We start from the raw sequence: 27,856 nt of genomic DNA on the forward strand, positions 1-27,856 counted from the left end.
TAATGCTACTAGCAAACGTTAAACAATGCTACTCAGTCACTTGTCTAGACCCATGAATACCCACTATTGAACACTGTCCATTCTGAATGGCTCTTTGCATGCAGTTAGCACCTTTAATGTTCTGGGACCTGAAAGCACTTTTCAGGGCTGTGAAGTGGTTTTACCCAGTTATTTATCCAGTTTACCAAATGGGCATTAAACAGGGAGATTAAACAGTTTGCCTGGATTCATGTAGCAAGGCTGTGCAGAATAACTGGGTCACTACTTGAGAAACTGTTCCTTGGTATCTTCATGTTGCTAAGTGTTAGCAGAACGTTTAGTTATACTGTGGGTGCTCAATACTCTGCTAGAGCCTAATATCATGGGGGCCAGTTCTGTAGTTTGGAAGCAAGGAGTACTGTGCGTGGCAAAATGGGTGCCTAGTTTCCTGTAGACTTGCATCCTCGGTTCTCCTAAGCCCTACTTTTTCACTGCATGTTATGACAACATTCCTTTTTCTGGAGTGCCCCCTCTTTTCTACAGGTTCTCCCTTCCCTATTGTATCCCTCCAGTATTTGTTTTTTCCCTCTGCATTCCTTCATTAGCGGTTGCAAGAAAAGCAGGTGAGGCCATGGCGGTCCCTGAGCATGTGCACAGGTGAGGTGATTGATGTTTACTGCCTACCTTCTGTTCTGTGCTAACATATAGTATGTAAGTGCCTTGGAGATTATTAGATCTTATTTGATAGGAAATTCAAGTCACACCCATGTGTGAATACACCGCCTGTTTTGATGGCAAAGTACCATCAGCTCAGTACTGGCTTATAAAACTGCCACCTCCAGTATCTCACTCTTGTGAGACCCCACTTGCAGCACTGTGTGCAGCTCTGGTGTCCTCAACATAAGAAGGACACAGAGGTGTTGGAGCAAGTCCAGAGGAGGCCACGAGGATCATCAGGGGCTGGAGCACCTCCTGTATGGAGACAGACTGAGAACACTGGGGCTGTTCAGCCTGGAGAAGAGAAGCTGTGTGGAGACCTCAGAGCAGCTTCCAGTGTCTGAAGGGGGCTACAGGGATGCTGGAGAGGGACTCTTCATCAGGGACTGTAGCGATAGGACAAGGGGTGATGGGTTCAAACTGAAACAGGGGAAGTTCAGGTTAGATCTAAGGCAGAGGTTCTTCCCTGTGAGGGTGCTGAGGCGCTGGCACAGGGTGCCCAGAGAAGTGGTAAATGCTCCATGCCTGACTGTGTTCCAGGCCAGGTTGGACACAGGGGCTTGGAGCAACCTGGTCTGGTGGAAGGTGTCCCTGCCCATGGCAAGGGGTCGGAACTGGATGAGCTTGAGGTCCTTTCCAACCCAAACCATTCCATTATTCTATGATCTGCTCAAGTGCATTCTCTAATGACAAAGACAAAGAAAGCTTTTCAATACTGTGTCTAGGGCATAGTTTAGATGAATTTTTGTAAATAAAGTGTCTATAGCTTTTAGTTTACCGGTACATTGAGAGAAAATCAACAAAACACCTTCAGAATGCAGGATGTCTGCTGGTGTTTAGTGGTTTGGGTTTTTTTTCCGTGGGGTTTCTTGTGTGTCTTGGTTGGTTGTGTGGTTTTTCTTTTCCAGATTCTTGACTTGCATATGCATTTGCAAAAATCTATCTTAGTTTTTGAGGAGCTTTCTTTTGTTCCTGGACATCATGGACCTAAAGCTACCTGAAATAATCAGATAACTTGGTTTGTATAAAGGAAGTAACAGGATTGTACCAGCATTTTTACAGCAAACAGTAATATCCCTACAGTCACTTCTGTCCTAGTCTCCCAGAGTAAATTATCAGCTAATTAGAACAGGTAATTGTGGTTAAAGTCCAAGTGTTATATGGCAGCGATTTATGTTTAGCAGTAGTCTTCAAGGACAGTTCTATCGCTTATAGACAATGAATGTCCTAATCAATTGTGCCAAGTGAAGCTCTGGTTTAAGTTTCACTAACTCATAGCGGCTGGAGTACGCAGTAGGCAATAGGGACTTCTAGTTCATAAATATTCACAAGGTGCTTTATGTCCCTGTGGTGGAAAGCACACGCTGGGAAGTGCCTGGCTCCCTGGACTGCTCCCCTGTGTGGTGACTGTGGGGTGTCAGCTCAGCTTCGGCATCCGACTTGCGTTGTGCCATTAATCCAGACTCACGCTATGATTCCTTGGAAACTGTGCGCTTCGCTAAATAATTTATCATGTGGCTTTCAATTATTAATGATTTCTTATAACAAATGAAATAGAATCTAAGGATGGAAGAGTTCTGTGACTTGTGAATAATCCAAGCAACAAACAGCGGGTTGCTGCGTCATCAAATCCCTGTGTTTGCTGTCTGTTTGCTTTGCTGAAGGTACTCCAGGAGAATGGTTACTTGGTACTGGATTGATTAAAGCAGTTGTTGTGTGCATGTTCATCTAATTGTGTTGCTTTCCTTTTCCCTTCTCCCTCATTTAATAAGAAAATCCTAGAAACTAAGGCTAGAATCCATCAGGTTATTTTATATTTGTGAACAGATATTCATGATCTCCTTGGAAACTGAACAAAGGTGCATTTCCTATAGGACCTTCCTGATTGATGCTTATTTTTAAATGAGCTTTTCTCAGTGAGCCATCTTTTGCTTGGTTCAGTGAAGTGTGCCTCTGCTCCTTCGTGTCAGGCTCCAGCTACCACGGATCCCATTATAGGGACCCTTCGCTGAACATTCCTACTGGATCAGAGGGTGTTTTGACTGACTTATTGAGGGAACCATGCCAACAGCATCACGGGGACCCCTCAGCGTCCACTTTAATGAAGCATTCTTAGTATGTCTTTCATTTATTGAAGTGGGAGGCAGCGTGCCTTAAACAAAGCATTGCTTGGGTTTACTCTCAATCTCATCCCCCCTAGAGCTGAGCTCCTGGGAGCTGTGCTGCAGCACCCACCACATTTGGCTCTTGTGTGCAGGCAGTGAGGGTGACGGTGGTTGAGGATATAGATTGCTTACGAGCAGCACTTTCAACACTGAGCGGAGAATTGTCTTTAAGCTATGGTTGGTGAATTACTGGTTCTTTGAGGTGTAAGGCCAAGACAGATTTTAATGAGTTTGTAATTAAGCAAATGCCTCGAGATCACTTCTGTCTCATTCACTTTGCTGCAATGGATGTGTAGGTTTTAGCATTTGTAAGCTAGCTTGAGTAAGAAAATGGAGAGGTGCAGAATTATTCCTTTAGGTTGAACTGTGACCACCTGCCTCAAAGATACAGTCTGGTTTTACAGTGTTTGAAAGCACCCCTTGAACTGCCTTCTGTTACTCTTGTTGGCAAAGTGTTTTCTCTTAAGTCTGCATTAAGGATGTTGTAGCTTCTCTGCAGAGCAAGCCTCCAGCTCTTTGTTGCATTCAGTCCATTGTAATGAGAAAACTGCTGCGGTGGAATTCTAGGTGGATTTGCTGGACAGTCAGTGCATTTTTCATTCCTTTTTTATTTATTCATTGTTGGTTGTGCTGATGTGACACATTAGTGAGTGTGATTCCTAGTTCTTCCATGCATCGTGTTCTAAATAACATCATGTGCTCTAAAATAACTCCTCAGTGTTGCTGGGGAGTTGCTTCAGTTTTGCATTTCACATGTTTCACGGATTTCTAAGACCACAGGACCATACTCAGGAGGCCTAGGATGTATGAAAAGATTGTAATCTAACAATAGATAGAATTCATTTCCTCCCTTTGCTTTTGATTATAGATGATGTAGTAATATCCTTTTGTAAATCTAGAAACAGTGCCTTTATCTCTTTTTTCTCTCCCCCCTGTCCTTTTAATTCAGTACATGTCAGAGATAAACACTGAAGGAGATGCCTGCTGGAAAAGGACATATAGGAGGGGTGAATTTTCCCATTAAAGTTGCAGCAATTAGTATTTAAATGACTTGTGGGAACTAGTTCCCCTGAAGGGACTGGACTGTTGACATAAGTATCTGTGCAACACTGAAAGGAACGTAATTCTGCTTACAAATATCTTTGCATTTGGGAAAGAAACCGTTGAGTTTTGCATTAGGAAATGGTTTAGCTGAATTTCTATGGAATGCGTTCTTATAGTGGTTATTAGTGTGTTGGGTTTCCCTTTGCAAGCCCTGGTTTTCCAAACTGTCTGCTTTCTGTAAACTGATGCATGTCGATCGGGTGATATGAGGGTCTTTCCTCAAAATTTCTAATTGAAACTGATGTCAAAATTCAACCTAATTCCTCTACAAGGAAAATTCCTTTTGACAGGTGCTGTAGCTGAAGGCTGGAAGTTGAAGAAACGTAACATGTCAGTCGCATGATGTTTAATCATATTATGATGCTTGAAAACGAAATAGTTCTCCTGTTTCTGAAAAGGAACATTACAATTAGCAGAGAGCAGTAATGAAATGCATCAAGTATGTGTAATGAAATCACAATGGAGACATACCTGGATTAGATGATTTGATGTTTGATGGAGTTAAGTCTTCAATGATACAGAGAATGAAGAAGTTATTTAGTCCTTGTCACATTTATCTCCAAAATTCCATTCTGGATATTGGTGGCGTGGCCCTTAATTACATCCTTAAACGAGACTAGGCAGAAAAACCATGAATGAACAGTAGATGGTGATAGTGCAACATGCAGAGATGAAGTGTTGCTAAAAAAGGTCCATTCACAGGTATTTAGTCTGTACCCCATAGTAATTGTTAATAAGTTACCTGAGTAGACCACTTTTTCAGTTCAATCACAGTCCATTACTGTTGGATTTAGAGCTGAATCATATCAATAGACTATAAATCTAATTACTTTTTCTGGGTTTTCATTTCTGTCTAGGACAAAAACCCTGAAAATATGGCTTTAGAGGGAAATTCCTCCCTTGTTAATCAGTGTCCACTTCTATTTTGTAATTTTTAATCTAAGTGCCCAAAAGAATGATTCAAAATAAAAACCATTTAATATGTAAGCAATGTGGATGGATGCTTTTGTACGGTAGTAATATGGCTTGTTCAGTTCTGTGGGGGATAACACAAGTGCTCTGCTTGCCTTTCTAATTCCTGATTTTTCTCCCAATGTTGGCACATATGGTTGACCAAAAATGATTTGAAGTGTGCCCCTTTGTGTGTGTGAGACTTTGCTCAGTGCAGAAGGAAATGACACAAGCTGTATCCCTTGAAGCTCCTTTATTTCATCAGTGTTCCCTTTCATGCTCCATCAAATATATTCTGTGTTTCTTTGGGGTACTAATTAGGAGCTGTTAATTTTCAAATAACCATAAAGTGTTTCCATCATGAGCTGAACTGTTCAGTGTCCGTGTGTGTGCGTGAGAGCATTTGAACATGAGGCACCTCAATGCAATGTTTGTAGGTGCTCTAATTGTGACTTGCTGGTGGAAATGAAAAGTGCATCATCCATTTCACATAGACATTTACACCATCTCATCACCACTTGAAGATAAGCACAGTTAAATTCAGGTGCTTATTCAAAGCATGAAGTGGTATTTAATCCATTTACAGATATTACAATGCTCATATAGCGATTGAGTTCTTAGTGCTTGACTCAGGGGTTAGTTTTCAATGTTTCTGAATGCTGATGCACTGCATGAACAGGCTGGTTTGGAGGATGGGACAAAACAATCGTTTTGATGGCTGTTATGGCTTTACTAATACATCAGTAGCCTTCATGGGGGTGACAAAGCCCAGCACTTGATTCAAGGAGTTGTGTAGCAACACTTAGAATTGAAATGGGTTTACGGCTCAAGTAATACACCAGTAATGGGAATGATATAAGGAAGCCAAGATATGATTTGAGAAGTTGTGTAGTAATGCTTAGGTTTGAAATGTTTTGGTTAATGACTAAACATATATATGTAAGTAAGAATAGGAAATGGCACTCGTTTCTTTTACACTGGAAATGTGAGAATATTCTTGATTTTCCTTTAGAAATCATGTGCTCTTAATTTACTGTGAGTGTTTCCTTCCTTAGCTAAAACCAGGTATTCATTCTAGGTAGGACTGATTTGTGTATGGTGACTTTTTGCATCTCATGATTTCACCACCTGCTTCTTTCCCTACGATAGACATGTATCTTTAACATGTCTGAGTGTGCAGCTCCTGTTGCTCCAAATATAATGGATAAAATGGAAAGAATGGTTATCTGAATTTCTGTTAGTAAGGTGTAAACTATAGGAAAACCAGTCACTGATGCCAGGCAGAAAAATCTGGTAAGACTATTGGTAATGGGATAGCTGTGTGTATGATGGGTAAGGATTAGATGAAAATTACAGTGGAACTAAAATATCAGCCTAAGTGAGGGAGCAGATTCCAGGTAATAGGGTGCCATATGAAATTCTTGATATGTGGTGTCCTTGTTACTGAACTTCCCAAACAGCTTTAATACTGTGGGAGCTGTTCTAGAGACCAAATTTGTGTATAAAAGCCCTTAATGTATACATACCTTAAGGTGTTGAAACAACTTACTGTGGCCTTTCGATACCTTAAGGGGACCTACAAGAACCCTGGAGAGGGGCTTTGGACAAGGGCCTGTAGGGACAGGCCAAGGGGAATGGCTTTAACCTGCCAGAAAGGAGACTGAGATGAGCTCTTAGGCAGAAGCTCTTCCCTGTGAGGGTGCTGAGGCGCTGGCACAGGGTGCCCAGAGAAGCTGTGGCTGCCCCATCCCTGGCAGTGTTCAAGGCCAGGTTGGACACAGGGGCTTGGAGCAACCTGCTCTAGTGGAAGGTGACCCTACCCGTGGCAGGGGTTGGAAGTGGGTGAGCTTTGGGGTCCCTTCCAGCCCAAAGCTTCCCGGGATTCTATGGGGGTTGTTGCCTCTTCTTCATTTTGGTCCCCATTTTTAGTGCGAGACCTTCTCTCTTTGCCATTTGATCAACAGAATGTAAGACTTCATTAGTTAGGCAATCCTTTAACTTTATTGTTTATGACCAATTGCAGTCCTAATTACAGAGCTGGTAAGAGGTGATACATTTTTACAGACTCGCATCTAGTCCTTGTACTGGGGAGTTACGAGGATGAAGGTGTAGTTTTACAAAGGTCAGAGTGGACAGAAATACATTACACATCTGTGGGTTATGCCACAAGTCTCTATACTGACAACTTGGAAATAGGACCTAAATGGAACTACAAGTTCCCCACTTTGCAGCCTGCTTACCTGTTATCAGGTCTTGCTAATCTCAGGCTGCAATTAAAGCTAAACAACTGCCTGTGTAAAATGAAGTGTCTATTTGATGACAAAAGGCCAAATTTTGATCCTGTATTCCTAGAATGCACCTTCTCTTTGCTATTCTCAAAGACCTGTTTATCTTGACATGTAAAGAGATAGGTTTCTTTCACTTCATTATCCGCAAGCAAACGTACCTGGTTGATAACTCATGTCACGCTTTGGTCCAAAAGCAGAGTGTATTTTGGGAAAGGCTTCCTTCTTTTAAGAGTTGCATCTGATCCAGTAAATCAAATTATGTAATAATAAAGTGTGTCATCAGCATAAACAAATAGCAGATGGTTTGTAAAACGTTTAATTTTAGATCAGTGCAAACAGACTGAGATAAACACTGCTGTGGAACATTGTCAGTCACTAGTGAAGCTCGAAAAGGGATTCCCACTGTGTGTCTGTGTCCTGGAGGATTCCACCTTCGTGCTTGTTTATCTCTTGGTTTAAATCTTGCTCTATTTATCCGCATTTGCTCCATGCTATTGCACTGGTCTGGCTGCGCTTCAAAGCGTGACAGTGCAAGCCAGCAAGGATCTGCTGATGAAAGCCAGAAGGTGTTCCTGGGGGAAGTCTGGGATCCTGCCGAGGCACTGCAGAGACAGGGCAGCTGCTCTCTGTATTTTGGGAGGGAACTTCTCTCTCATGTAGTTTTCCCACTGTGATGCTATTCCCTGCACCATACTTAGCTTCCTCTAGGACTGGGTGTAAATAGTGAAGCTGGAACTTCTTGCTCTTAAGATGTGAATGCATTCACTGCAAGACTCAGCTGTGATCAGTTTGAGATCAAGTTCAAAGGGTCTGTGCTATAAAATTGCAAGGCTAGGTTGGTTGGTTTGGGGTTTTTTTTCCCCCTACACAGTTAAAATCTGGAGGGTATTGTTCTGTATTTAAGAAATCTACTAGCACTTCTATAACCAAGGTTTCTGGTTGTGTGTTCACTGCTGTTTTATCTTGTCTTTGGGGACATTTATTTGTGAGAATAAATAAATTTGAATTAGTGCATCTCTTTTAACATTATCTCAAAAGGGGTAGTTTGTTGCATTTGGAAGGCACCTACGTTTTGGTTCTTTTACCTGTTTTTCAGTATGTGCCACTTATATCTATGATTTCTTAGTTCATGCAAATGGTTTTGGACATTTTAAATCCTGCAGGAAATACAGGCATAGGGTCTATGAGGAATCTTGACTTTCAGACGGACCTGTTATACTCCAGACGGAGTCTTGACAAAATCTTAACAGGGCAGGCTATTATTCCCGATATCCATAATAAATGTTCATGTCACAGCTTCCAAAGGTTTGTTTAAAATACCTTGTGCTACCTATGCTTCTAAACTGTTAAGTGCATGCAGATTTTCAGCAGATGATACACAAGTACTATGGCTGAATTATAAGCAATGATAACCTACTCCTTACTATAAACCAGCCTTAAAATGCAGGTGGCTGGATCATAGAAACAGAAACACTGTCTCCTTCAAAGCATAGAGCTGGATTCTCTTGGTAGAGGGGAAATGCAGTCAGGATTGTTTAGCTAGGAGAAGTTTGTTATTTCTTGTGGTTGCTAACCTTTTTATATCACTTTGTGGATCTATTTGACAGCAGCAGAGATGCCAAATTTGGGGTTATCTTAGGAGTCCTGTAAATCACAGAAAGTGCCTATTTTAGCTGCTTGTTTGGGTGGAAGTTACTTGTGTAAATACTGACATGGGGTAGGGTGAATTTAAACACTCTTTAAGTGTTTTGTGCATTGAAAAGTATAATTCATTTATACAGACGAATCTCTGACTGAAGACTTTTAGCTTCATGGTTTTCTTCTAAATCTGTCAGAAAAGAACCACTTTAGATGAGGAGAGTTGTCCATTCTTTCTGCAAGGCTTCTGAGCCTGACAACTTTTTGGTCAATACTTATGATTAATGACTTACGATGACTTCTATGATTCTACTTAATACAGAGGCTTTTTAAGTATGCATTTTCAATTTTGAAGTGTATTTACTAAAGTAGACATTAAAAGCTTTGCATTTAATCTGGAGCCTAGTTGTATACCTTATATTAAATGCAGTAAAATCAGACCTTATCTACATACAGAAACAGTATGCACGTACATCAGTGGCGTGTGGATATGCTTAATCTTAATTGTGTAGATGCACACGACTTGCAGCTCTGGGTATGAATTAACGTTGTGTAGCAGCAACCCAAAACGTGTTCACAAAAAGTGCATTCTCCTGATTTCTTCTTCTGGGAATGAATTTAAATAAGAAAAATGCCTGCCTTGTTGTGTGACAGCTGATGACAGCTTCAGAATCACCGAGTGACTAAGATGACAAGCTATCCCTACGCATCCACACAGCAGGCTTTTATAGTTGTCTTGTGTACACAAGAAACTTGTCTTAAGTGGTGTTTAAAAGGGACTCGCTTGTCAGTTCTGTGATGTGATCTAGATGAAGGAAGGGGTAATGTCCCCACATCAATGATGAAAAGATTGCAGTACGTATTAACCTGTCTGTGTAGCATGAAGCTTGTCTGGAGAGATGCAGGCAAATCCAAGTGTATTTTGTTCATCACGCTGCCAGATAGGAGTTAGGGAAGTTTACATCGAAATTCTGGTGTTGTTAGTCAGAAACTGATGGGTGAGATTGAGGAAAAAATCTTTTTATGAAGAAATACAGCTTTTTGATCCCTTTGATCAAGCAAATGACTGTAGTTTTATTGCTGTTGTGTAGCTACTGTGACTTTACAAGCGTGCAGTGTTGAATGGGGTAATTACTGAAAGGACTGTGAAGACATCGCTTCAGTGTGGAACTTACCTTCCATGTATTCAAAAGTTACTGGAAATTCATCACTTTGTTTCAGTAAAATGCTATGATATTCTCCAGTAGTCTTAAACAGCAGCTTCAGACATAGACCACATAGATCTGTACTTCAGTGCTGGTAAAGGAGGTGGAAATGGTATCCCTTTGGGTGCTGTATGCCTCTTTTAAACATTTCATCAGGAGGATCACAACAAAACATGCTTCCTCAAGTGCCCTTTTCTCCAGGCCAAGTTGACAGTAGACTCCCCAGCTCCAGGTTCATGTATAGAGCTAAGTCTGAACTACAAATTCTCCTCTGGTGCATTCACAATCACAATGCTGAACGCTGAAAGCTTAGAGTCCATTGAAACAGTAGAATGAAGTTTCAGCCTCAAATCCAGATGTGCTCCTTTTGCACAGGGATTCAGGCGAACGGCAGGCTGATTTTCAGGGAAAAAAGGAAGAGGCATCCTGAGTTTATCACCAGAAAAACGGTCACAGAAATGCTACCCTCTGTGTGATTTTCCTCGTGCTTCCATGGAGAGACTTTGGCAAAAGCAGCAAAACCAGTTCCTCGCTGCTTCTTATTTCACACGTGAATATGGAGCATATGCTCCGAGTGGGTTTGAAATCACTTAGATTTGACTTTTTATTTATGTTTGTTATTATGCATTAATCCGTAGCACTGAAAACATGTCATGAAGGAAACAGTGCAGTAGGGAACTAGTGGGAAAAATACTTGGAAATAGTATATTTAAAACGTTGTTTGATCACTGTGGTGACTAACATATTTATTTGCATTTGAAGGCATTCTTCTGTTTGCCCATATTTTCCTCATCATTTCATGTTGCCAAATATTTGGTTTGTGTTATTTTGCATTTTAAGAAATTACGATTTTTTCTGAGCATTACATGATTTTATATTTGATCTTTTTCAGGCTTGATTAATATAAAGATTTCTTTTTTCCTCTAGAAAGGTTCTAAAGGCAATCTCTGTTGGAGACTTAAAGCCTAATGAAACAGTTGAAGCAAACCTGGAAGCACAGCTACTCTCCAAATTAGACCATCCATCCATTGTCAGATTTTATGCAAGCTTTGTGGAGCGAGATGGTTTCTGCATTATCACTGAATACTGTGAGGTGAGACTTGTAGCTTACTTTGGAGCAGGTTGACAGGATGTGTGCTTTAAAACAGAGTCTTGAAAGAGGCCTAGCCCAGTCTTTTTAATGTTTTAATTGGATTTTACTTTCCATTTGTTACTTGTGGCATTGCCTGTTCCTTGTTGGTTGTATCTCGAGTAAGCAATGTTATCTGCTCATGTGAGACACACTGCTCATGGGCAAACAAACCCCAGAAGAGGAATTTTTGAACACAAGTTCATTTTGTTCACTGCAATCAGCGTGATAAGAAAGATTTAAATGCAGACACATTACCAGATCTGTGGGTGAGCTCAGAAAGGTTGTGCCATGTATGTACCTACTATTGATAGGTAAGACAGGACGAGAGGAGTGTGGGGATGTGGTATGAAATCTGATGTAAATGAGGAAGGGAAAGCTCACTTGTGATTTGGAGGGAATTACAAGAAGCTTAAGCCTGATCATGTGGATGGTGAGTTTGGTAGCAGCATTGTCTTTATGAAGTGAAGAATAGAGCATGTCAAAGACCAGGGTGTAGTAGATACAAGAAATATTAAAGTAGGTTGTACTATAGTAAAGTTACCTTTCTTTTTGACTCCAGCATTTGATTTAAAAGCACATTGCTTAAATCTGTCTTAAGGCTCTAAAATAAGAATATAAACATATTTAAGCTAGCTTTTTAAGGGTTTATGGAAAACAAGAGCCTACATTGTATTAAATATAGATGTACCTACAGCGATCTTTATACAAACCTGTGAAGCAGACTCATCGGTTGTGCTCTGATACACATTTCAAATGCTTTGGAAGCTAATGACCTTGGGCTGCTGGGTTACCTGTCCACAAATCAGACTTGTATCAACTAACCACATTTCTCCAAGCATTTGGCTTTGGTGTGAGTAATTAAAGAAGTCCAGTTCTTGGCAGTCATTGATTCCTTAGAAGCTGTCTTTGATGACAGTTAAATGCTTGTTTATTGCTGTTATTCAGTGTGAATATTTGTTCACGTATTATTTTGACAGCCATGCAGAAAGAAGCTCTTTGCATCATTCCCTGCATGTCTGACAGCTGGGGCTTGAGAGTGTTGCCAACTCTCTGTGGAAATCCAGAGCTCAAAACTGAAGGATTATTCAACCTGCCCAGATATAGCCATACACTAGGTTTAATTTTCTCTCTACCAGTGGTAGAAAGTGGGCCAACATGAGATCAGTTAAACCTATAGAAATAGAGGAGCCTCTTTCAAGAGCATTATACAGCTGGACCAGCTGCTTTTGTCCACTGGTTTTCAGTCTCTTTCTGTCTTTGTTTTTAGTTCTTTCCCATCTGGAGTAAAGTTAGAGATGAATAAAAAAGAGCACAATAGCAGTCACCAAGGTAATCATAAGCTGCTGTAGCACCTCAGTATTTCTTTTATCAAGCCGCCTGCCCTGCATGAAAACGTTTCGGTGCAGAATAGCCTTTGGAACTGGGAGTCATAAACTCAAACATGTGAGAATGTATTAGAGCAAGGCAAAGGGAGGAGGAGGAAATGGATGTGTTCATTGTGCTGCTGAATCTTTTTGAGTCTACTCAAGTTTTGCGTCTAGTAAGTCCCGTGAGAGTGAAAGTTGGTCTACGCAGATGGGATTCTGACCTTTCCCAGAAGGACATGATAGGTAGTGTCATTGCATTTAAGCAATTACAGTGTATTTAATCAAATGTTCAGACAAGGAAAGCACAAAGCAAGTTTGATATAGTGCTTTTCTATTTTAGTTAGAGTATTTTAAGAAGACATGCTTTCATATCTGATGGGGATAAGCATGCTGGGGAGGGACTCTTCATTAGGGACTGTAGTGATAGGACAAGGGGTAACAGGTTCACACTTAAACAGGGGAAGTTTAGATTGGATATAAGGAAGAAGTTCTATACTGTAAGGGTGGTGAGGCACTGGAATGGGTTGCCCAAGGAAGTTGTGAACGCTCCATCCCTGGCAGTGTTCAAGGCCAGGTTGGACAGAGCCTTGGGTGACATGGTTTAGTGTGAGGTGCCCCTCCCATGGCAGGGGGGTTGGAACTTGATGATCTTAAGGTCCTTTCCAACCCTAATTATTCTATGATTCTATGATATTGCCTTATTTATAACCTACCCTTGTACGTGGTAAGATTTGGACCTTTTTACCTAAAAGGTGCGTGATTAAATCACACATAAATTGAAAATGAGAAAAATGTATTGCTCCCTGATCCTTGTTTGGAAGTCTAGCTCATTCAGTTCCTCGTGCATAGAATAATTACCAGATTTGCAGTAATTGGTACTCTTGGGCAGACTCAAAACATAGAATAAACATGAAGTTGGCATGGAAACAGAACTATCCCCTGAGCCTTCTGTTTGCTCCAAAGTACTGTGACTTATTCATTAGCCACAGTGCTTTGTTAATTCTTGCATGAATAGCCTCCTGTGCAGCTGCCCCATGCTATACCTGTCCTGTGAACAAAAGAGAACATTGGTCCCTGTTGCTCAGCCCAGTGTCTTTTATCATAACTGAATTCATTTGGAATTACAGAAAAGAAATATGTATTCTGTTTTGATCTTGTTGAGCTTCTTTTCCTGAATAAAAAGCTTGCAGGCAATATAAATACTGGCAGATAAGGCAAATTTCAAACAAAAATGTGCCTACATGAGCCTTGTAATGTAAATTCTGCTTCAATAACATACAGTTTTTACAAAGTAGTTACTTAAAAAGTTGCATAATTTGATTACATGAGAAGCCAGAATTAGTTGTACTTTCCCCCCCACAATTATTTCTGTCTCTTTACTGTGCTTTCAGCTGTGATGTGAGTATACATGCACTAAAGAAATCTCAGCAAAAGGAGTAACTAAAGCAATCAGTGCCTGTTCACGTTAGCAGCTCTAGATGCTAAGCTGTTTTAAATAGATTACTGGTGTGTTTGATATTCATGATATTTAAATGGAAACTGCAGCTTGGAAACTCCCTATGTACTTAATTTGTTAAAAGACATTTCTTATGAACTTCATTATACTGACTGTCCCAAATGCAAAATTGGGTTAACAAACATCTTCAAAGTTCTGTGGCAGCAGTGTTTCATCTTTTATGATGTTTTTCTTTTCCTTTTTTAGACAAAAAATCAAGGTGAAATTAATTGTAGGACATTGAGATCAGTCTTTTCTGCTTGAAGCTAAAAGCCATACAGTAACTTGAGGGCATGTGCAGTACTTTATTTGACTGCTTTTGTTCTCCTTAGGCTTAAAAAAAGGAAATATCCCCAACCTAAGAGAGTATTCACTAGCCTAAATCTGTAGGTCCTATACTTCTTTGTGTCTTTCATGGCAGTGTGTGATCGAGAGAGGGGACACAATGGTACAGGGAGAAACAGTAATTGTAGGCTGCTGCACTTTGTCCTCACCTGGATAGTCCCTTGGGGCCAGCAGCAAGCTGACACGTTTGAGCAGCCCCTATAGCTATAGCCCCTCTAGGCTATTGCTGCAGTTGGCTCTGGATTGTCTGTGGCAGCCGACTGGAATAGGTGAATCATTATGTCCGAGGTGCGTAAGTAGGCTGAGGCACGGCCCATCTGGCTGCCATGCATCAGTATCCAGAGTCGATTTGTCTTTCCTTCCTCTGCTTTGCTGCAAGCAACCAGGGGGAAGCTGCTGAACATTTGGAGTTGCAAAGGGGAAGCAGCTGCGGAGAGCTCCAAGTTCCCAGAAGAGGTTCCCTGTGGGCTGTGGAAGGGTGGCATATGGGGAGCTGAAGCCGTATTCCCTTCCCTAGTGAGCAGGATGATTCAGGCATTGCAGTTAAAAACAATTGCATGACATTGTCAATAAAAACATTTTGCATAGGTAACAAACCGTTGTCTTTTTGTTTTGACACTCCGCACTTGAATGTTGTAACTTACAGAGCACAGAGATTACTGCAAACTCATTTGAAGTACGGGGCAGAAACGTGTGGATCTCCAAAGACAGAACCAGCTTGTTCTGTAGCAGCAGTTTGAACCACTGTGGTGTTAGGATCAGAGACTGGTTTGGGTTGGAAAGGACCTTAGGATCATCCAGTTCCAGCCCCATGCTGTGGGCAGGGACACCTCACACTAGACCATGTTACCAAAGGCTCTGTCCAACCTGGCCTTGAACACTGCCAGGGATGGGGCAGCCACAGCTTCTTGGGGCAACCCATTCCAGTGCCTCAGCACCCTCACAGGGAAGAGCTTCTTCCTTATATCTAATCTGAAGTTCCCCTGTTTCAGTTTGAGCCCATCACCCCTTATCCTATTACTACAGTTCCTGATGAAGAGTCCCTCTCCAGCGTCCAGCATCCGTTTCTGTTAGGAACAGAAAATGAACAAAAGCTGAAGAGATCAGAAAATGCTGAGAATCGACAGTGCAGAGATGGGGAGGGTTGATGAGGGGAAGTGGTGGTACAGGTAATGCTGTATAGGCTAAACTGTTTTCTTGTATATGGCACATGAAACTTCTCATTTTATGCAGAACATGTAACATAGAAGTAATGATTTATGGAGAATAAGCTGTCCTGATGTAAGGTAGTTATTCACTAGAGTACAATGAGACTCAGTCTCTTTTCCCTGAGGTTAGCTACTTCAACACAGTGCTTGCCACTAATGAGCATTCTTGCAGACAAAATCCATCTATTTTGTAAACTGGGTTGGCAATCATCTGTCTTTTTTAGCAATATGAACAGTTTTGATATCATTCTCCTCAGCCCCCTCTTTCATCATGCTGGTTTTCAATTGATTTTTAACAAATGTCTGACTTGGAATTTGCAAGTAGTCTTTTCCTGTATGTATTTTCTGGTTTGTTTTCACTGCCTCCTGTGTGTCATATTGCTCCATTTCTAGCGTTGCTGCAAGGCCAAGTGTCGTTTTCATAAGGTATTGACAATAACACATGCTAGAGAATCTTGAAGCTTGAATTTTCTATGGTTTCCAATAAAAGTGAGTTTGAAAGAGGGGCAGAGTGTTGTCATTAAGGGCACTGTGTTTTATTGTTAAGAGAACAGCACGGTTTCTTTTATGGTGATTTGGGTATTTCAGCATACTAAACAAGAGGGTCTCTTGACTGTGCAGTGTCTGTGCCTTTGTATTAACTATAGAGTTTGAGGTGACCAGCTCAGATGCACGTGTGTGAAGTTGGGTGACATGAAGTGAGAACAGTTGAAATACTTTGTTGTTGTGTAACACTAAGATAAAACTGACCTGCTTTTCCTCTGCAGCCAGATTGTTTGATCTCATTTTAATTCTCAGTTGTGAACACTTTTGGTGCTGGGAGAGTTTGGAATCCATTTGCAAGCATGAATTTTATAGACTACATGGTAGGGACCCTGAGGGTCTAAGAAAGCGGAGTCCTGTACTTTGCTGAAGAAGGTGACACTTGAAAACCTTACTTTAAATGTACAAATACATTGTGGTATTTTTCAGGGTGGAGATCTAGACTTCAAAATTCAAGAGTACAAAGAATCTGGGAAGATATTCACTCAAAGACAAATATTAGACTGGTTTATACAGCTGTTACTCGGAGTCAACTATATGCATGAAAGGTACAGTCATTTAATGTGAGATTTTAGCTTGGGAGGGGAGGGAGTAGACTTACCAACTAGTTGCAGATACTCAAACAGAAACGAAACTGTATGGATTGTCTTGTATTGGTATAAAGTCCTGTTCACCAAACTACATATGTGGTATATATATACACATATATAAAGTGTAGTCATACACCTAAAGTATAATTAATTGTCTATCCTGCAAGAGCACTATGTATTATGTCTTTTATCAGTGCAGTGGTAGGTGTCTTTCAGTGTTAGACACTTTTTTTCTAAGAGCCATGTGAAAAATTCAGCACAACAGAAATCATTAACTATTGTTAGAAGAAAATGGATTAAAAGGTTAAAATAAAGTCGTTTTTCAAGGGGGAGACAACAAGGATATCTTGCAGGTATTTAATGTGGAGGATCCAATTTATATGCTTGAGGTACTCCCAGTAAAATCAGTGAAGTTACATATATATGTTCTTTGAAAACAGACATCCCTTGACATCCCTTTAACAGCATATCAAAGATTAACCTGAATAATTACTGCAGGTCATCCGGACAGTGGTGTGTGGAATCACACTTGGTTTGAGCAGGGGCAGATACAGGTGAATACCTACCTGGTCATCTCTGTGAGCGTAGTTCTTGCCTGCAATCTGATTAGGGAGGCTGACTTCGGTGACTTAAACATTTCCTTCATAGTCAGGATATGCATGAACCCTCTTTTGTCCCCTTCCTGTGTAAAGTGCTGTCTCCTTTGAGGTAGGTGGGACTATTTAGCATGGTATGAGGGAGACTGTGTGCTGTGCTGAGCCAGGAACGGGCGGCCACCCACACTGAGATCTGGAGGAAGGGCTGGGTAAAGGGGTATACCAGACTCCTTTCCTACCAGCTTTTCCAAAGTTAACCCAGCTTTCAGCATCTCCTTTCCCCTGTCTCTTCCCTGTTGCTTTCCCCTATCAGCAGCTCTGAAATGTCATGTTAATAAACAAGACAGAGAATCCTTTCTGAAGAGCACTGTAGCCCCAAAGCTGAACTATTTGGACTATTATCCCTATTAAACTTTTAGAAATAAGAATGTCACTGCTGCAATGACTGCCTTAGCAGAGGCTAAGGATGGTTGTTGGTAATCACTGGCATGTATTGGCGAGATGAGCTAATCTGCCTAAAATAATCACTTAAATTATTAATACAGCCGGGGGAAAGAAGCTGTTTATGTTTGAAGGGCAGGTGACACCCACAGTCTGGAGATGAGCGTTCAGATTGTTTTCAAGCTGAATGTAAACCAGAATCCATAGTCGCCTATCCTGTGCGAGTATTGAGAAAACAAGATTGTGTTGAAAACACCAGCTTGGTTGTTGATAATAACAACCTTGCATTTGGATTAGATAATCACTGTAAGTCCCTTCCAATTGGAGTGTTCTATTCTATTGTATAAGTTATTCTTTTTGTCTTTCACTGTGACTGTTCTGTTCTATTGTACAAGTTATTCTTTTTGTCTTTCACTGTATTTCCTCATGCCTCTTTTGTCTTTTGTTCTCCCTTTTGTGTACTCTTTATTTGTTCTCATCTTCTACTTGCTTTCAAACCTTAAAATCTTACAAATGAACTTTCTCTGGTAAATACATGTATTCACTCACTGCATTTCCTGTAAAGTCATTAAATTCTCCATTAAGAGCATCTTGATCTTCCAAACAGCATTTAATCTTCGTTCCATGAACCATAGCTATTTATTAGCACCTTACCATTTACATACAGATGACTTCAGAGTTTTATTTACTTCTCCTGTATTGTATTTATTGTACTATGTGTTATTTGACTGTATGCTTATTAGAAAATTTAATCCTTATCTTATTAGTTTAGAGCCAAATAGTAGCTTAAATCATAGAATCATAGAACAGTTAGGGTTTGAAAGGACCTTGAGATCATCCAGTTCCAACCCCCCTGCCATGGGCAGGGACACCTCACACTAAACCATGTCACCCAAGGCTCTGTCCAACCTGGCCTTGAACACTGCCAGGGATGGAGCATTCACAACTTCCTTGGGCAGCCCATTCCAGTGCCTCAGCACCCTTACAGTAAAGAAAATGGAAAAGATTAGGCTTAAAAGAAATTAGAGTTACTGAAACATAACAACAGCCCTCCATGTCTAGAGGAGTCAGACTTGATTTCATTAGTGATATGGAGAAGAGCTGTAATATATGTTTGAACTATGTTCTAATGCAAAGAAAACTTTTCCCTAGAATTAGAAGCTTGAAGTGTTCATTACCCATAGGTTGGACTTCTTGTGCTGTTCTGTAGAAAACCCAGCTGCTGTGGATGGAAGTTTTAATGCCAGAGCAGCAAAAATTATTAGTTCTGGGTTTAGACATAGACCATTCACTTTGTGTCCTTCCTGCACAGCTTCAGCTGAGCTTCACTTGTTGAAAACTCTTGTGCTGGAAACTTATTTTAAAACCAGACATTTTTGCTGCTTCAGATTGTTTTTCTTTGCCTGTGATGGTAAAGATTATGCGGATTAAACATTCCAGACTTTTACTTGCTTCCTAAAGGGGGCATGAATATCTTCTGGTCATTAAGTTTAGATTGGATATAAGAAGAAGTTCTTTACTGTGAGGGTGGTGAGGCACTGGAATGGGTTGCCAAAGGAAGTTATGAGTGCTCCATCCCTGGTGGTGTTCAAGGCCAGGTTGGACAGAGCCTTGGGTGACATGGTTTAGTGTGAGGTGTCCCTGCCCATGGCATGCAGTTGGAACTGGATGTTCTTAAGGTCCTTTATAACCCTAATTATGCTCTATACTTAAACCTAAATTATATATCATTAAAATAGGTTAAATCCTCATCTGCCAGTGACATAACCAGAAAGAGGAGTCAATACAGTTTGGTGGTCTCATCTAGATGGAGGCAGCATGTAACCATCATTTAGTCTCTCTGGCATATTTGTACTCTATCACATATCAGAGCACAGAATTGATCCCACAACAATCAGGCAATGAGGCCATTGATTTATTGAACCTTAGTTTGAGTAAAGCTGACCATCCATCACTTTCCTAATCTTTATGAACAATTGTACAAACATGGAGAGCTTATGAAGTTACCATTAATTCAGACAATTCTGTTGCTTTCAATCTAGAGGGTAGCAGGCTTTGCACAAGTACTTCATCTGGATTTCACATTGTCTTCCCCAGTACAGGATTCAGACTTACTCAGAACTTGCTTCTCTAATTAGTTCTTCAGCTAGAGGAAAGAGAAATTAAGTGTTGAATATTTCACAGCAGTAAAGTGGTCAGCTTCACTCGCTGGTATGTTGCAGAGGAATCTTTATTCAAGAAGGCTGCCCACTGCTCACTGCTGCTATTCTATGACTATGAGACAGCAAGCAGAAACTCTATAGAAAGTAGGTATGGCTATATTTATAGCCCAAATTTGAAACTATCCTTAACTGTTAATTTCTACCCAAAATAACCACTCAATAACCACTTCACTGGCTGTCAAGTTAGATTAAAGTTTTCTGGAGCCCAGTGTATTCATGTTACCTTTATAGGCATGTCTTTTGCTACAAGAAAGAGTCGTGCTCTTTCTTAAACTGGATTTATTTATTTCTTACTAGGATATTTATTTCTTACTAGAATTAAAGTAGACGTTTAAGTTAAGGTTTCAGCTTGTAACTTGTTTATCTTTTGCCATACTGCATCCAGCTTTGGAGTCAGCAGTATATGAAAGACATGGACCTGTTGGAGAAAGTCTAGAGAAGGGTCACAAAAATGATCAGAGGGATGGAGCAGCTCTGTTGTGAGGAAAGGCTGAGAGAGTTGGGGTTGTTCAGCCTGAAGACAAGAAGATCCCAGGGAGAGCTTGTTGCAGCCTGTTAGTTCTTAAAAGGGGGCTATAAAAAAGATGGGGAGACACTTTATAGCGGGGTCTGTTGTGAGAGGGTGAGGGGTGATGGTTTTAAACTAAAAGAGGGAGATTCAGGCTGGATGTGAGGAAGAAATTCTTTATGATGAGGGTGATAAAACTGGCACAGGTTGCCCAGAGAGGAGGTGGATGAACCATCCCTGGAGATATTCAAGGCCAGGCTGGATGTGGTTCTGGGCAGCCTGATCTGGTTGAAGATGTCCCTGCTCATTGCAGGGGGTTGGACTGGATGAGCTTGGAAGGTCCCTTCCAACCCAGACTATGCTATGATTCTGTATGCTGGCAGAATAAAGTGGCTTGCATTGAGAGACATCATCATGGGAAGTTCCAAAGAATCACCGCAAGTATTGCTTAGTCATGTTAATATATGAAAGTATAATTATTGTTAATGCAAGTAATGTGTGTAACATTTTATTCAATATGATGCAAGCTTATATTGGCCTTACATTCTAATTCAAACTAATGTGAACCAAACATCATGTCTTGATCTTCTTATCAAATAACATCCTACTGAAAGCTTTCTGGATAATGGATATGTTTTATACTTCAAGATACCTGTTATTCAGATTACAGATATCCAAAAAACCTTTAGGTTTCAAGAGTCTGTGGTTATATTTCTACAAAGTAATAATACCAATAATAAAGGTTAAACCCCACCAATGCTTAACAAAAGCATGCAAGAAAAATCTAACTCGGTGAAGTCAAGGTCTTTCAAGGTTCTCTATGATGAATGGTAAGGAAAGAATGAATCTAAATTTACAGCCAGATTTGTGTAAAACTATGTGCGTAATATAGGCTTAAGAAATAATAATGAATATAACCTTGCTTTAATTTCCTTACTGATGTAATGCATGATAAGCATGCATGTATTGCTCAAGCAAGTTGCCAGATAGAGAACAAATTCTTTCTAAACATTGCCGGAGGCATGCTGAATAAAACTTTCCTTTTACCCCATGTGCAGACCTTTCTCTACAAGCATTACTTTCAGGCAGTAACAATAGTAAAAGCTAGAAAGATTGCCCTAAGAAGCATAAAGAACTCTTTTCTTTGACCCATAAAAATAGAAATGCTTGCTTTCCATGCTCTATGTGCATATTACAATGCCTTCTAGTTGTCATTTTTCATATTTTTTTTCCTGTTTGTGAACTATGTTGAATTTATTCTTTTTTTAAAATAGAATTTGAGATAATAATTGAGGATTCCTCCAGAACAACTTAAATCTATTATTATATTTGTTTTCCCTGCCCCCACCTCAAGAATCTTAGAGCATCAGTTGCTTTCTTTCCCTGTTATAAATAGGTGAATGACTACTGTGTTTGTACAAGTAAATACAGTTTCTGTAGCCAGTATGTACCAAATGCTATTCTAAACTCCTCCTGAGCAGAGCTGATAACCAACACTGTGTGTTACCAACACAGAAGTGGATGGGTTCTAGTTTAGTTGAGATGGTAGGGAAACCTTTTGGAAGAGTTATTGACAAGGATTAATTGAGAGCATGTTTTGTATCCTCTAGAGGTATTTTATTTTCCTAAGGGGCTGGAGAGTTACTGTCGCACATTAAGATTTAAAGGAATGGAGAAGATGCTGTTTGTCCCCACATGGTGCGTGGCTTATGATGTTGCTTCAGTCTTTAATGGAAAAATAAGTCTGTAAAAGCTGGTTGTCTTTTTCTTTTCGTTTGATCTGTCTTCGTTAAGTTTTTCTCTTCCACACCATTACTGTAAAAATTTGACCTACTGCCCTCCTCTATATACATATTTGTCTTGCAAGTAATACATTTTCTCTGAAGGAGAGTTCCTTGAATAAGAGAATCTCTTACTGCTGTTTTTTCTCACCCTTTATTCTATTGGGAGACATTTTATTCTCCTGACAGAGAATAAGATGTAATGCTTTTAAGAAGAGTCAGATAGGAAGACTTGCCTTTCTCCCTTTCTCTGCAGCTCATGTTAAGTCTGTGTCTGTATTCCTGGGATCCCTGTGTGCATTCTTATCCTGGCTGCTTAGGTTCTCATCCTGCATATGAGTGTCAGTGAATGCATCACTGTGTTGCTGTACCATCATCTGTGCATTGGCACTTACAGGGTTAGACTGCAGCAATGGTGGGCTGGCCTTCTTAACAAGGAACCAAGTTAAATACATGAGATATTTGATATGTGACTGTGAATGCTTCAAGTTGGGTGAGGTTGAATTTCCTTTTATATTCCAGGTGGATACTTCACAGAGATTTGAAAGCCAAGAATATATTTTTGAAAAATAACCTGCTTAAAATTGGTGAGATTTCAATATTTTTTAAAGATATATTTTAGTATGATTCCAGCAGGCGTTTTGTCAGTAAAGAGATTTAAATAAAGTCATATGTGACATAGGATTTTGATTTGTGGTTAAACATATATCTGAAGGGGGCCTATAAGGATGCTGGGGAGGGACTCTTCATTAGGAACTGTAGTGATAGGGCAAGGGGTAACGGGTTAAAACTTACTTAAACAGGGGAAGTTTAGATTGGATATAAGGAAGAAGTTCTTTACTGTGAGGGTGGTGAGGCACTGGAATGGGTTGCCCAAGGAAGTTGTGAATGCTCCATCCCTGGTGGTGCTCAAGGCCAGGTTGGACAAATCCTTGGGTGAGATGGTTTAGTGTGAGGTGTCCCTGCCCATGGCAGGGGGTTGGAACTGGATGATCTTAAGGTCCTTTCCAACCCTAAGTATTTTATGATTCTATGTGTTTGACAGGCAGACACAGGAACGTAGCCCCAGGGAGGTAGTGAAATCTCCACCTTTGAGGAAGCTTGGCTGGACCTGGACCTGAGCAGCCTCATGTAGCTTTGAAGTAGGCTGTGCTTGGAGCCAGGGGTTTGAAGCAGATAACCTTGTGGGGCCTTTTCAAATCTACGTAATTTTATAGTTCTATGATTTTGTGGTGTTTTCATTTTGAAGAATAACAGAAAAATGTATTACTATTTTTTAAAATAATGGCAGGTTTGGGGTTTTTTTATGCAGTTGTAACATGTCTAATAATAAACACAAAGAATAAGCATAGATTTATATTAACAGATTATTGTTTCTACTATTACTTTTAGGGGACTTTGGAGTTTCTTGTCTTTTGATGGGTTCATGTGATCTGGCAACTACATTTACTGGGACACCATACTACATGAGCCCAGAAGCACTGAAGCACCAGGGATATAACACAAAATCTGACATTTGGTGAGTACTCAGCATGCTGTTTTGGTTGTATTAGGCATTTCTTTTCTACGTCAGTATTTGATATTATTTAGGAGCTAAAATTATTCCACAACATTGTGATTTGAAGGTTTGCTCTTTGTATTAAGAAGCATGTAGGTTGGTACAATTCTGGGTTATCTAGGACTTCAAAGGGTCATAAGATTCAGGTCTAGTCTCTGCCATAACACAGGATGATTGTAGACCCAGTTTGGAAGGGGGAAATCTTTTTCTTCCTCATATTGAGACAGAGGCATGGAATGAAGCGATTTCTGTGAGGTTTTTAAGTGGATGGGGAAAGAGTGATTCCTGGTTGAGAGGGAAGCAGAAGGACCTCCTTAGGAACTGAACTGAAAAGCATTGGCAAATGTATAAAGGAAGATGGTACTTGAAAGGGGAGCTGAAAATGAGAATAAATGGAGTGTTAGGACAGAAGCAAAAAGGCTCAAAGGTAGAAAGAAAAGTGCCAGTTTTGCACTTGGATGGAACGAATTATTGGGATCAAGACTTCTGAAGTGATGATTAGATAATCCAGGTGCGAAGCTAAGATCTGTTGAAAGACTTCAGCAAACCTTCAGATATGCAGGTGTTCTTCCAAGCTAAGGTGAAGAATGATTTGCTTTTTGATTGGGGAAAACATCTGGCTTGTTTTTATGTGTGTCTTAAAAGATCTTGTGTTTTAAGATGGTAGCTAAAGCTCTGGTGTTCTTTAATTCTGTCCTAGTGTTCTTATATAAAGTGGGCTTTGTTTCTTCTCCAAAGAGGTGGCTTTTCCTGTAGATATGCAGGAAAAGGTTACTTTTCTATGAAAGATTCATGAGGAAGTTAAATTCAGAAGCATATTCCTCATGGACTCTGCAGTCATAGCAAAGGCATTCTGATGCGTTCAGAGTGAGAGATGTAAGTCACAAAGGTAGATGCATTTACAATATTTGCCTTTTGGAGTTCAATTTAAAATGATATCTTGGATCTTGCAGCTTTTGAAGAGCTATAACATAGTTTGGAAAGATCAATTAGCACCAAAAGCTTCAGGGTGCTTTCTGCTGAGGAGAAGCTGGAGGTCTGTCAGGCAATATTGTGGAGAGCCCATCCGGACACTCTGTTTTATGGTTTACTTGAGCATAAATAGCTTCAGTGTGGACTGGTCATAGATCCGTTCTGCTGAAGGGTTGTTTAGGGCCTCAGTCAAACCTATTCATGAATACAGGGAGCCATCAAACCAAATGTGCTGGTTGGATAGTTAATGTCCCTTTTAGAGTTTTATAACACTGGCAGTTACACAAACTAAGGTTATAAAAGCAATTGAACTACAGGTTTGGGTCATGTGCAGATTGATTATGAGAATCAGGAAGCAATTTTCTTTTGCTTCTTACGAGATGCTTAGGGCATAACTGTAGAAACACAGCCGAGAAAAGCAGCCTTTGAGGCAAGAGCTTGGTGGTAACTGCCTTGGGCAATTGCAGCTTTGCTCTGGGCTGCAGGGCAGCGTTTCTCAGTTTAGGAGGTGCTTGTTTAATTTCAGAGAACAGTATGCATCAGCAAAATCTTTATTCTTTTTCTCCCATTTTTCTTTTTTCCCCTTTATTTTTCTTCCATGGAGCAGATGGGGTTTTCCCTGGGTAGCCTGTTTACAGCCCTGGCTGCAGCAGAATGCCCTGGGTGTTCTTTTCTTCTTTCTCCAAAGCCTCAGGTGTAGTCAGAGTACTAAACCAGATGAATAAATAGGCTTCCCTGATGTGACAAATCCTGTGCTCCTAATGGCTCATTGAACGATTTCTAGCTGCCAGAATCAAGCAGCCTCCAAAACAGATTGATTCTACAAAGAGCAGTTACAGTGCAGTCTGTCAGATTGGGATTTTCCTTCCTTTTTTCTTCCCTCAGGCTGGTTTCCATTTTTGTTTGATGCTTTCAGATTCCATGTGTGCCGGGGTTTTTTCTTGTTCTTTTTTTGCTTGCAGGCATTTTCTCATGTAGTAATTATCTTAGAGTTTGAGCATATATCATAAATACAGATAGAATTGTAGAATCATAGAATGGTTTGGCTTAGAAAGGACCTTAAGATCATTCAGTTCCAACCCCCTGCTATGGGCAGGGATGCCTAACACTAGATCATGTCATCCAAGGCTCTGTCCAACCTGGCCTTGAACACTGCTAGGGATGGGGCAGCCACAGCTTCTCTGGGCACCCTGTGCCAGCGCCTCAACACCCTCACAGGGAAGAACTTCTGCCTTAGATCTAACCTGAACTTCCCCTGTTTCAGTTTGAACCCATCACCCCTTGTCCTACCACTACAGTCCATGATGAAAAGTCCCTCTCCAGCATCCCTGTAGCCCCCTTCAGACACTGGAAGCTGCTCTGAGGTCTCCACGCAGCTTCTCTTCTCCAGGCTGAACAGCCCCAATGTTCTCAGCCTGTCATCATATGGGAGGTGCTCCAGCCCCTGAGCATCCTTGTGGCCTCCTCTGGACTTGCTCCAACAGCTCCATGTCCTTCTTACGTTGGGAACACAAGATCATCATCTGTGCAGTCCTGTTTGCTGATTTTTGAAGTTTAAAAGCTACTTAACAGTTAATCTTTACAAAATCTTTTTACAAAAAAAAAAAAAGGGCAATTTTTGATGTCCTTCAATAGCTGACCTTTACAAAGCAGTTCTTAGCAAAAATGTCCTGCTAATTGTTTTCACATACTGTTTGAAAAGTACCAGTGAGTGAAACCTGCTGTTCTTTCTCTTCTTCTTTATTTGCATTGTATGTGGAGCTTGGATTTCCACTTTAAAATTATTTGCCCTTGTTCTTTTATCAGCAGACAGACAGAGTCAATTCCTCGTCTTCAACCCAAATGAATAATTGAAACTTTATTAATTATTTGTTTTCAAAGATAGTATTTATATCCTTTCCGTCAAAGCCATTCACCTATACGTACTTATCAGTATGCTTTGTTTTCATACTGCTTCTGTAAATTATAAATACCACAATCAAATCCTACATGAAGAGGAAAGTGGCTCTGATATTTAAGTTGGTCACTTTGATGAGTCTGGTCCTGTAGCTGGCTCTTACCAGCATTTTCTTTGACCTTGATCAAGTGCTTCAGTTCTCCTCACTTCCTAACTGGAAGTAACACTGAGCATCCTTCAAAGCCTGGAATCTCAACTCTCCTATGTTTTAAAAGCCATTTGTCAAACAGAACCCAGTTGAAATGCAGACTTTTATGAATAGTCACGATATAAATTATTATGAGAGTGTTTGTGTTAAGATGTTCATCTTGGTGGTCTTTTATGATCTCTGTTAGGACTGGCGAGTAAAAGCCTGGGGAATAAGGTGATGGTAAGCCAAAGACGCATTTAAGGTTCTTTGTGATCTTTCCTCCTGTTTTTTACTGATTTAAAGCTAACTGGTTCTTAGCTCAGTTTCCAGACCTGCATATTCAGATTTCTTCTTTTCTTCTCCAAATAAAATCTCACAGAAACTTGGTTTTAGATGTTGCAATCTGATGCTTTTATCTGAAAGTTCTATATCTGAGAGTAGACTCCTTCAAAACCTATTGTGAGTGTTTGGCTGAATGGGTGAAAGCACACCAGCAGACACTTCTCCTATTTGAAACTGGCAGTATTGAATACAAACTTGAATTTCAGCCTCAGTTTCTTACCAGAAATCAATTTGCAAAACCAGTTTAAACAAACCCATGTCCAAACACTACTGATCTTCTCAGCCAGTCACTAATTCTTAATTCAATGAGTAAGCACGTGAGATAGTTAATATGATAGGGTTTTGCTTTATTTTTACACGCACATATATATGGATATATATGGATATGTGTGTTTACATGCAGAATTTATGTACACTTACAGAAACAGAATGATGATATCTCCCATTTATAAAGTTACTAATTTATGATCTGAATAGAAATCTTTCAGATGGAAAGGATAGCACGATAATGAAATATCCTCTTCCTGGGAGAAGACAACTGTGATTTCCCTTTCTATGTCACTATGTCACCGTGCATGCTGCTTCCAAACATATTGCTTATACTCCTCCTGTTGTTTTATTC

The 27,856-nt window shown here is 40.3% G+C and overlaps 1 protein-coding gene across 2 annotated transcripts in view; it reads left to right on the forward strand.

Moving 5' to 3' along the window:
• NEK11 (NIMA related kinase 11) overlaps window positions 1–27,856 on the forward strand; it is a 69,254-nt gene that overhangs the window by 5,635 nt on the left and 35,763 nt on the right. For both annotated transcript variants that reach the window (XM_061374975.1, XM_061374976.1), the window contains exons 3-6: window positions 10,975–11,140; window positions 16,567–16,685; window positions 22,798–22,862; window positions 23,668–23,794. In XM_061374975.1, the coding sequence (XP_061230959.1) occupies window positions 10,975–11,140; window positions 16,567–16,685; window positions 22,798–22,862; window positions 23,668–23,794 (477 nt within the window). The remainder of the gene's footprint in view (window positions 1–10,974; window positions 11,141–16,566; window positions 16,686–22,797; window positions 22,863–23,667; window positions 23,795–27,856) is intronic.

Source organism: Neopsephotus bourkii, unplaced genomic scaffold (genome assembly GCF_033783945.1).
Source record: "Neopsephotus bourkii isolate Nb327-2 ecotype Australia unplaced genomic scaffold, CSIRO-AGI_Nbou_v1 NB_1655, whole genome shotgun sequence".
NCBI lineage: Eukaryota > Metazoa > Chordata > Aves > Psittaciformes > Psittacidae > Neopsephotus > Neopsephotus bourkii.